General features: G+C 40.9%; 1 protein-coding gene across 1 annotated transcript; it reads left to right on the forward strand.

Annotated features, from left to right (window-relative positions):
- The first annotated feature begins 1,131 nt into the window (after positions 1–1,131).
- Positions 1,132–10,820, forward strand: TMEM184C (transmembrane protein 184C). The gene is made up of 10 exons (XM_002187507.7): positions 1,132–1,456; positions 3,206–3,336; positions 3,434–3,470; positions 4,188–4,393; positions 5,298–5,372; positions 6,134–6,227; positions 7,140–7,252; positions 7,873–7,972; positions 8,438–8,609; positions 9,016–10,820. The coding sequence occupies exons 1-10, from the start codon at positions 1,340–1,342 to the stop codon at positions 9,306–9,308; spliced, it is 1,338 nt and encodes a 445-aa protein (XP_002187543.1). The 5' UTR covers positions 1,132–1,339; the 3' UTR covers positions 9,309–10,820.
- Positions 10,821–11,384: the final 564 nt, after the last annotated feature.

Below are 11,384 nucleotides of genomic sequence, written 5' to 3' on the forward strand. Positions count from 1 at the left end.
ACCACAATTATAAAATAGTCTCTTTATCATTTTAATTTAGCAAAATTTTATAGGGTTCCATAATTCCAGTTTATTATATTTCAACATGAACTCTCCTTTAAATAAATTTGAAATTCATGAGAGCGGAATGTATATAAAGATTGGCATCAACAACAATTCACATCAGCCTTTCCAGTAGCAGGGAATGCTGTTAGTACAGCTGTTATGGGCAAGTTCTGGGGAGTAGCTTTGTTACTCTTTCTCTTATATTAGAAGCCCTAATAGTGAAGGTCCATTTGGTTTTTACCAATATTTCACCAGTAAGGAAAGCCAGAAGGAATACGTGTGCTCTGGAGTTGGGGTTAGTGCCGCACAGTGCTGCTCACTGACAGCCCATCCAATGCTTAGGGAACTGCCCCCTTCTCTGAGATGTCAACTACAACTTCTGCACAGAAATAACAGATCCTGTTCCTCAGTACTTCTTCATTCATGGGGCGTTTTAGTGACGCCTCAAAGTAAAATCGGCATTTGCCTCCTTGCAAGAATTGGGAACTGCAGTTCCTTGGGCATTTGGCAGTGTTACCACCTCAGGGCCTGTTTTTGCCACTGACTACTGCGGGCTTAGCTGGCAAGTTGGCAGCTTTAGCACGGCACTTTCAAAACACGGAACCAAACGTTCAACAAACAGCTGAGCTAACACCCATTTTGCATTATTTTGCACTACTGGCGCGCCCACTGGAGTTTCCACGTCTCGGCTATGTCGCAATCCCTGCCGGCGCCTCCAGGGCACTGCGCGCCCCGGGCGGCTCCCAGGGGAGGCGTGCGAGGGCAGGGCCCGCGCTGAGCGAGGCAGCTGAGCAGCGGCTCCGGGCCAGCCGCACCGCTGCCGGCACCGCTGCCATTCCCGCTGCCATTCCCGCTGCCATTCCCGCTGCCGGCACCGCTGCCATTCCCGCTGCCATTCCCTGGCTCCAGCCGCTCGGGAACGCGGCACAGCGCACTGCCAGCGGCGGAGGTGTGTGTGTGTGGGGGAACACGCCAACCCCCGGCTGTTCCCGGTGGGCGGGGCCGGGGTGATGGGCAGGGCCCGCAGCCAATCAGAGAGGCCGCCGCGGCGGGGCGGGGCAGCCGGAAGCGGTGCCGGGCGGAAGCGCCGCAGGGGCGTGAGCGGGGCGGGGCAGGGCTGGGCTGGGCTGGGAGCGCCGGGGCGGGACGAGGACGAGCCGGGGCCGAGCCGGGATACGGAGCGCGGCCGGGATACGGAGCCCAGGCGCGGAACTGAGGCGGCGGCCCCGCCGGTGATGTGCGCTCCGCAGGGGCTGCCGGCCCGCTGAGGTCGGTGCGAGGGGCGCCGGCGGCCATGCCGTGCACCTGCGGGAACTGGCGGCGATGGATCCGGCCGCTCGTGGTGCTGCTCTACGTCGTGGGGCTGCTGGTGGTGGTGCCGCTCTGCGTGTGGGAGCTGCAGAAGCTGGAGGTGAGGGACGCGGCCGGGACCGCTGGCAGCGGGCTCGGCCCCCGGCAGGGGGGCGGCGGGGAAATGTGTTACCTCATCGGGAAAGTATAAAAGTATCGAAGTCACGGGTGCCGGGAGGATGGAGCCAGACTCTGCTCGGTGGTGCCCAGCAACAGGACAAGAGGCAACGGGCAGAAACTGATGCACAGGAAGTTCCACCTGAACATGAGGAAGAACTTCTTTACTGTGCAGTGACCACACACTGGAACAGATTGTCCAGAGAGGCCGTGGAGTCTCCCCTCCTGGAGATAGTCAAGAACCATCTGGACACAATCCAGTGCCGTGTGCTCTGGGATGACTCTGCTTGAGCAGGGAGGTTGGACAAGATGATTCACTGTGCTCTCTTCCAACCTGACCCATTCCGTGAAAGGACAGGCTGGAGAAGTGCCATTGTGCTGCTGGACTCATTTGTCCTGCTGCTAAAGCCCTAGTGAACCTCAAAGGAACAGGGCAGTGTTTCTTTACCCTTCTGTTTCCGTAAATAGTTGCTGTTTGAACAGTTGTTACAATTCTGAAGAAATTCAGGTCAACCAAGAGTAACAAGAATAGGTCAAGTTGGAAGGGACCACAGTGGATCACCTGGTCCAACTTCCCTGCTCAAGCAGGGTTGTCCCAGAGCACATGGCACGGGATTGTGTTCAGATTGTTCTTGAATATTTCCGGCAGGGGAGACTCCACAACCTCACTAGACAATCTGTTCCAATATGTGCTCACTGCACAGTACTGGTCAGGTGAATCTTCCTGTGCATCAGTTTCTGCACATTGCCTCTTATCCTATTGCTGGGCACCACCAAGGAGAGTCTGTCTTGCTCCATAAATTCATCCCAGAGCTTAGATTTTGAAACTTAGTACTAATGCTGGCATTCATAAAGATATTTCTGTCTGTTTTGGGAGAATTTAGTAGAGCATCTCTATGGATAGAGAAGCTGCTCTTTCATGCTGGTGGCACCATAACTGTAGTGTGTGAATTACACACAAGGATTATTACATAGCTTCTCTAACAAGAAGTAAAACTTTAACCTTAAAATATATGTATTTTTCAATGTGATATAGGTCTGTGCCCCCAGATGTAGGCTTTTTCAGGATATAATGTTCAGGACTTAATGACAGTAAGATCTGTCTTGAATATGTTTAAAAATTTTCAGGTTTGAATTCCTGTTCTGATGTAATGCATGTTTAGCATAATTGATTTTTATATCCAATTTTATACCATTAAGTCTTACTTTTAGAGAAACTGATCAAAAGTAAAACTAGAAAACAACATGAGACATGGGATGTTGATGTCAAGTAGGGGATCACAGAAAAGGTTCTCATCAAAGGAAACTGAGAAGAGTCTCCAGTGTTTCTCAGGTTTTGGTACTTAGGATTATTAGTTGTTTTTCAGAGAACTTTGATTTAAAATTTCAGCCCTGTGTCTTAGCAGACACTGTAGTTTTATGTATCTGCATCCATATCTATTTCTGTTTGTTAAATGAAAACGAATTGATTACTATTTGGAACTTGATTTTAAAGTTAAAAAATACTTTAAATCAACAGGTTTTCAGAAACTTTATAATGCAGCACTGAATCAAGACAAGTTCCATACATAAAGCAAGGAATCTGTTGTGGGTTTCAGTGAATTAAGTACTGGGCATTACTCTGTTTTTGTGGAATGTTTTGTGTACTTGTACTAACTTGACAGTATTAAGACTAGATCTTTAATCTTGCAAGGTTGGAATTCATACCAAGGCATGGTTTATCGCTGGGATATTTCTGCTAATGACTATACCAATATCTCTCTGGGGGATACTACAACACTTAGTCCATTATACTCAACCTGAATTACAGAAACCAATAATAAGGTAATATTTCACGTTTTACCTATGCTACAAATATTTGATTTAATTCAGACTAAAAATTCTTTTAGTAATATAAAATGTTCTCTTGTTGTTGTAACAGGATTCTGTGGATGGTGCCGATTTACAGTTTAGACAGCGTAAGTGTTTGCTTACTGTTACCAGCTTAATCAAATTCTGATTGTTGTGGGAGTGAGGGAAAACAAACTGTGCTGCATGGAGGGGGCAGTCCTAGAAACTTCTGGGCATTCCTGTTTATGGAGTATGTCAGAACCATAGTTCTAGTCATACCACATTCTTCTTCTGGAGATTTGGGGTTGCTTTTGATAACCTTTCTTAACCCTGTCCTTGAGCATCCTTTATGATGGATGTGGAATGGGGTACTGCTTTTGGCCCATCCATCTTAGTAGCAGAAGTGGAAACAGGACTGATTCAGGAATTGCCTCAAAATTCAGTGCTGTACCTTCCTTACCCAAGTGAGGCTTACTAGTAGAATTCTTTCCTGAGTTATGCTTAGTGCTGAAATGATTCCTTTTTGGTTCAGGGGACAAGGGATAATATCCTTTGTGGAGTACAACAGCATTGTGATAGAAACTGAGAGCTCTCATAACCACAGTTTCACTAAAAATAAAAAATGCAGTTTTGGTTTGAAACTCAGAGAGCTGGCTAGTACAGGTGGAATCTGAAGTCCTGTATGTGTTATTTTGTAGCTGTAGCATTGCTCTCCCCTTAGCCCAGTGCTTTCGGCCCTGTTTGATTAGTGCCTGCTGGCTCAAGAGTTTGCTGAACCAGGGTTGTCGTTGGAATCCCTTTTGTTTTTCTCGCACATAACCTTTTGTGTACCTCTCTTCTTGCAGTGGATAGCTTTGAAATACCCCAAGATTGCAATATATGTGGATACATGTCGAGAATGCTATGAAGCTTATGTCATCTATAACTTTATGGTTTTTCTTTCAAATTACTTAACCAACCGGTACCCAAACCTTGTGTTAATAATAGAAGCGAAAGATCAGCAGAGACATCTGCCCCCTCTCTGTTGCTGTCCGTCGTGGGCTATGGGAGAGTGAGTATATCATGACATCTTCAAGATTTAGGCTGTGTAGGCAGCTCCAAACATTTTGTTTTCATATTTAGCAGCATAACATTTGCTGCTTGATGGAGTGAGTTTATGGTTTGTATGTGTTTGATCAGCTGTGAATCTCTGTTGAAAGCAGCTGTGGATGAGTGACAATCAAGCTATAAAACATCCTGTGAATCTGACTTAGATACTAACCTGCATTGATTGACTCAGGGAGTGCTGAAGGAAACTTCCTTATTTTTGAAAAATATTAAAAAAAGGTCTCCTGGAATCTGCTTATTTTGCTGTTTGCCAAAAACCTCATGTGGAATTGGGAATAGACTGTGTAGCCTGTTGCTTTTACTTCAGGTGAAGGCTGAAAGGCCTTATGCATCTAAACTGTTTATTTCTGAATGCTTAAACTGATAAAATCTCTCTCTCTCTCTTAGATTTTGATTAAGCTGTTTGGGGAGAGGGGAAGGGAAGGTGGCCTTCAGTGGTCACAGCTTCTTTACAAAGTTTGCCATATTGGGCAAAGAGCTTTGGTTCTCTTAAGCGTTTAGGGCAATTATTATTATTTTTAAGTCTCTTACATTTAGACTCAAAGCTTTTCTTACATCTTCAAACACAGGAAAAATTTGCATTCTCTTTGCTTAGCCCAGCCGGAAGCTTTTCATGGCTAAAATAAGTGAATCATTGAATATTTCCTGTAATATGTCTGTAAAAATCCAGCTCTTTTGTGTATTTTGTATATATACACCGTATGACGCAACATCTTAAATCCCGGACGTACAAGTTGAAATTACCATAAAATTAAAATTTACCTTAGTAAATCTACTGAGAATAGAAATAATCCATAAGAGAATTGTATTTAAATCCTTGTACAATGAATTTTGTGTTTCTCTTTCAGAGTTTTGTTATTTAGATGCAAACTGGGTGTTTTGCAGTACACTGTTGTCAGACCATTTACTACCATTATTGCTTTGTAAGTACACTGATAAATAATTAATACTGATCTTCAGGATATGATTTTGACTTGAAAGAATTTTCATGCCCTTTTTATTGGATCAAGGCAGTTTGAAAGCAGACTCGTGTTGCATGCTAAATGGGTCCCAACAATTTGAATCAACTTATGATTTCTTTATGGCTTCTCTATAGCAAATGACTATTTGCAGAATTGAAATCATAAATACTTAAAGCCAGCTTCTGTAATCAGTGGGATAGAATATGGAGTACTGTTGGGGTGGGAAAAACATTTTTATGATCTCTTAATTTTTAGATTCTTTTTTCTTCTTCCCTTTTTTTCATTTACTTCAACAGCTGAGAATTTTTGAAGGCAGGTTTTGTGTAACTTCTAAAATTTTTTTAAACTTCGCATGTGACGAGCTTGACTGTGTGCCTTTATATCATACAGCTTGGGTGTGTAAAGGAACAGTAGGCAGGCAGGCATGATGATGCTGAAAGCTTAATTTCCTGAGCTTTGTATTGATGGTCATTAGTGTTAATTCTGTGGGACTGTGGAAGAAGTTGCTACTCACCATGAACATCCGTATAACTATTTCTATTTCATATCTGTGTATATGTGTGCTGTTGGAAACTTACTCTTGTGCAGGCCCCCAGTGCCCTAATGTAAGTACCAGAAGAGGTTTTTAATTCTAAGGATTGATTGATTGATACAGTGAGGATGTAGCACTTGAGGGAAGTGATCTGTTTCTCCATAGTGATTAATTCTAAAAATTCTTCCAGAATTTGTGAACTAGTGGGAGTGTATGATGAAGGAAACTTCAGCTTCAACAATGCATGGACTTACCTCGTTATACTTAACAACATGTCACAACTAGTAAGTATCAGGAGTACATCTTCCTGCTCTTGGAATTCATCATTATTATGTGAATCTGCTATCTGAAGTGTTGGCAGTGATTGTGTTAATGTCTGGGAATTCTTACAGGTAGAATATTTTCTATTTTAAGTCAAAATTGCTCTCTGTTAAATATTATGTATGAAAACCACTGGAAAACCATATAATCTAAAACTTTTATTATTTTTACTATGATGCTCCATAAAGCGAGCACCTTTCTATCCCAAATTATTTTATGGGTCAGGTAGTATGGCCCAGGCATTAGAGCTGCAGACCTGCCCTTCTCTGGTAAGAGATGACTCCACTTGTCCTCACAGCTTCCTCCTGACACTCATACAAAGAATTAATATGTTAAAAATTCTTTGTGAAAAATGGTGATAACATTCACAGGAAAAAATGAAAATGGTGTGTGCAGTGCTGAGGGTCTGGCCTCTCAACACCCTTTTTTATTGGGTCAGCTGTCAGATAATGTCAGAGTAAGATGTCAGCCCCTAAAATTGAGAGTTTTATTTTGGAGTCCATGGATTGCTTTTACTTCTCTAGGTCAGAGCAGCATAACAACTGGGATCATTTGGAAATTTTGTCCTCTTGCTGCCATCTGTGTTTGATGGGTGACTGTCACAGAAGGAGCTTTAATTGCTTTCTGCTGTGACAGCAGTCCCAACAGCAGCATGAACTTCTGTGTCCTGTTTGAAATGATTGGAATTTCAGGAATAAAAAAAAGAAAGTGCTTTAAAACAGAAAGTCCTTTAAAAAAAAAAAAAAAAACAGATAGCATTTTAACGTTGTCTCATGCTATGATACATATTTTAACTGTAGAGATGGTGTAACACAACTCCCTCACAAAATAAACATGGATTTGAAAGCTTTCATTGATTTTCTTTTCCTTGTCAGTTTGCCATGTATTGTCTGGTGCTGTTTTATAAAGTACTGCGTGAGGAACTGAACCCTATCCAGCCTGTTGGCAAGTTCCTTTGTGTGAAGATGGTAGTTTTTGTTTCTTTCTGGTAAGTGGATTTTTTACTTGTTACTTCTTGCCTCAGGGCAGATTATAAAAGAGCTAAAAAGGTTGGATTTGTTACTGAGGTTAGAGAGCTTAAAATGTCTACCCATAATCTCAGTGAGGGGAAGAGGGTACTACTGTGTTGGAGAGAGCAGTCTTGTTGACTTACTTATTTTAGAATCTACCTGCAGCTATTTCAAAACTATTTTTTTTCCTTTTAAAAGTAAAAAAATTACTTTTTCAATGTAAGTTACTGTAAGTTAAATAAAAATTGCTGTTTGAGCATTGCTCACACTTAGCTGCTGATGAGGGAGTGTATTTGACTATCACAGCATTACTCTCTGAGATACAGCAACATCCTAAAGGAGAAAAAACTTGTTCTAATGACTAACCGGAGCAACAAACTCTCCTTTAGTTCTCTGTTCTGTTGGTCTTTAGAGTCAGGGATGAATGAGATCTCTTGTTAAGTTTGTTTCATCTTCTTAAAATCTAAGTATATAAACATAAAAGGTTTTTTTTTATGATTCTCCCTATATATACATATGACCAGATTTGCTTGCAGATTTTTGGCATTACTGTCACAATTCTAGTATAAATACTTCTTATAATAAATTCTATTTATAGGCAGGCTGTGCTCATTGCATTGCTGGTGAAAGTTGGTGTTATTTCTGAGAAACATACCTGGGATTGGCAAAGTGTGGAAGCTGTGGCTACAGGCTTACAGGTAGGAGCAGATGGTTTTTTTTGGGGAGAAATGGTTATATGTAAGGTGACATAGCTGATCTCAAGGAAATACTTGGAAATACTCGGAAATACTCAAGGAAATAACACAGGCTTGATTAGTAATGATTTATTCTAAGCTGGGCTAAGTTTCAGCCAATGAGCCCATATGAGTTTTTTGCTTAACACTTCTGTATCCATGGCAGAAGGAATGTGCCCCAGTGAAATATGTCTGGAAATGCCTTGCATTTCTTCTTGCAGGTATTCCTTGTAGAGCTGCTGCTTGTTAAATTATCTGTTTAAGTGAAGTCCTGTATGTGTGGCTCTCTGAAAGCTGTCAAGAATATCCTGGTGGAAAAGTAGCTTAAGTCAGTATCCTGGGGCAATTCCAGCCTTTCAGTTGTAGAAGAAACCCAGGACTACTTTTCTCCTGTTATGAATGATTAACTCAGTGTCTCTGTCATTGCAGGATTTTATAATTTGTGTGGAGATGTTCCTGGCTGCTATTGCACATCACTACAGTTTTTCCTATAAACCTTATGTTCAAGAAGCTGAAGAAGGCTCATGCTTTGACTCCTTCCTTGCAATGTGGGATATTTCTGATCTAAGGGCAGATATCTCCGAACAGGTTCGAAATGTGGGTAAGTGACAGGATTTGTACAATCTATCAACAGCATCTGTATTTTCAGCTTCATGTCACACTATTGCCCACCTTTATAGTAGCCTAAGAACATTCTATTACCAAATCAGTTGCAGCTGCATCTCTAGAGGATTTCATGGTTTATCTGGCACTTTTTTCTTTCCAGAATTCCTGACTGATTTAGAGTCTAGTTTTTAATTTTTCTTTTAAAAAGAAAAGGTTAAGTAAGTTGTTTTTCTCTTAAATGGAAAGATGTACTTTTCTTTATTAAAACTAACAATGCCCATGTGTAAACTAATACAAAACAAAGACTTATCTTCTAATTTAACATGACTGTTTTAGAGTTGATGTGTTCAAAGACTAGTGTTGGAAGGATTAAAAAATCTTTTCATTTTGCATAATTCTAGGGAGAACAGTTTTGGGCCAGCCAAGGAAAATGTTTTTTGCTGAGGATCATGAACAAAACGAGCATACAAGTTTACTGTCTTCATCTACTCAAGACCCAATTTCTGATGCTTCTTCAATACCATCTTCACCCATGGGTCACTATCAGGGGTTTGGACACACTGTGACCCCTCTCACAACACCGACGACAGCCCCTGCAGTCGATGGGGTTTTTAACCCTTCTGCCAGTGAGGATGCTGAGGAATCACCTGAACTAGAGAACAGCTTAGCAGAGAAAGCTCTGGATAAAACTTAAACTTGCCTTTTCTTTGAATGTGTCAAGGAGTCATTACATACTTGCCACATGTGTCCTGTTAACATGTACTATTAAGGATGAAAGTTGAAAAGCTTGGGAAAGCTGCTGCATGGACAGGAAGAGGATATGGTATGACTCTAACTGACATCTGAAACCAGAATCTGTAATGGACATGAGCATCTGTGAGTACCCCATGGATATGAAACACGCACACTGTAAAGGTTTCTGCATAAATTTAAGCGTCATCTCCTTAAAATGCTTAACGCTTCCATGTCACATCAAAATTACACTAAATTTCACTAGTGCAAAAGAAACATTTCAAAAAATCCTCTCCTCATATAAAAATGAAGTGCAAGTACAACCAGCAATGGGAAAGCCTAATTTCAAGAATGTATTTTAAGGAGAGCAGTAGCAAAAACTGTGTTAACTTTGCTTGTCTTAATGACGGTTAATGTCCATACCCAATGCTGAATGGAACGTGGGTGAATGATGGCTTCTGTAGAGATGCCACCTTCTTCCCATTCCTACATAGCTAAAGTCCTTTCATGAAGGTAAGTTACTACTAAGCATTAGTAAAGAATCTCTACAAAGAAAACATTCCCTGCAGCTCTTGCTATCAAAGTCCATGCCCAGATCATATGACTGGTGTATCTGTTGTCTTTGAGGCTCACGGTTTGTAAGTCTTTTATATCCGGAAGAGACAGCCAGGATGGTAGGTTTTGGATTAATACTTTACCTTGACTATTCTTTTCCCTAGCCTTCTAAAATAAGAATAACGGTTACTTACCTTAAAATACATGGAGGGGGAATGAAGGATATCAAAAAGGAAGTAGAAAACAAAACTGATTTCTTTATTTTGGGCTGCAGTAAATTCTTTAACACTTAAGGTTTTTTTAAGCTGTTAAAGCAGGATATCTTGTGTCTGTAGTAATTTGTGTTCTTAAATTTGTGTCTGTGTGTGATAGTATTATGCTTCTAGTATAGCCTGGATTCACATGTAATAGCTGGTTTTTTCCCCAGAGAAGACCTTTGCTGAGGTAAAACTATGTAGCTAGTCTAATACTGGAGCTGCTAGGACTAAATTTCAGCCTAAGAAGCAGTACACTTGTATCAAAATGTTACTTTGCAAAAACTGACAATGTCGGAGAGGTATTGTTTTTATCCCATTATCAGATTTTTACTATTATTGCATGTTTGCAATCTGACAAAAACAACCAAATCAGTAGAACACTACTTTTTAAATGACAAGATCTTAAGTTTCTTTTTCAGCATTGTTAGCATTTCCAGGATAAATGTTTAACTTCTGGCTGTCAGTAAATTCATCTTAAGTGCTTTTTTTGCAGTACTAGTGTGATGTAAATATTGCGCCTTACTCACTAGGCTGCATATTTTATAGCTGAGTATGTACTTGCTGTATCTGAAGTTAGTGAGAAAGTGGAAATCATTATTTTCAATTTGCCAACTCATTGCCTTTGTTGTAAATAAGCAATTAAAGATTTTATTTAAACGGTTCACCTTCGATCAATCTGATTTACTATTACAGTAATTTAAGAGCGTGAATAAGACATGACTACAACTGTTCTTATGGACGAAGAGGATCTTAAGTAGAACTGCTACAAGAGTTTGTGCTTTCAGTATTTCATGGCTTGTACTGTAAAGGGAATTCTTGTTTGGGCTTATGAAGAATCAGAATCTTCTAATGCATGCTTGATCCCAGGTATCACCTTAGGCAGGTTCACAATGCATTGGGACTTCAGTGCCCACTGCAGCCACTACTGGAAATAACCTGATTTCCTGCATGTATACAGGTAAAAAGGGTAGGAGTAATATCTGAGGGAGCAGGGCTGCTGCAAGCAGACTAGCTACTGTGCTCTAGCTCTTCAAAAACCTCACTCTGAAGAAATTTTTTCAACACTTTGAAGTTATATCTGTTTGGTGTAAAACTAAGGTCCAGTGAGGACCTTGATAGGAAAAAAGCTGTTTAAGTGTCTTGGTGACTTCTTTCAGAGTATTTCTTGACAGCTACTAAGTTGTTTTATTATTATTCAGTTATTCAATTTGCACAATGTAATATTC

The sequence above is a fragment of the Taeniopygia guttata genome, chromosome 4, assembly GCF_048771995.1.
Source record: "Taeniopygia guttata chromosome 4, bTaeGut7.mat, whole genome shotgun sequence".
NCBI classification, from domain to species: domain Eukaryota; kingdom Metazoa; phylum Chordata; class Aves; order Passeriformes; family Estrildidae; genus Taeniopygia; species Taeniopygia guttata.

What these genes read in the sequence shown, in the direction of transcription:
- TMEM184C (XM_002187507.7), top strand. Translation starts at nt 1,340, where the DNA reads ATGCCGTGCACCTGCGGGAACTGGCGGCGATGGATCCGGCCGCTCGTG. An exon ending in TTACAGAAACCAATAATAAG is followed by an intron (nt 3,337 to 3,433) that starts GTAATATTTCAC and finishes TTGTTGTAACAG; the next exon opens with GATTCTGTGGATGGTGCCGA. An exon ending in TTAACAACATGTCACAACTA is followed by an intron (nt 6,228 to 7,139) that starts GTAAGTATCAGG and finishes TTTCCTTGTCAG; the next exon opens with TTTGCCATGTATTGTCTGGT.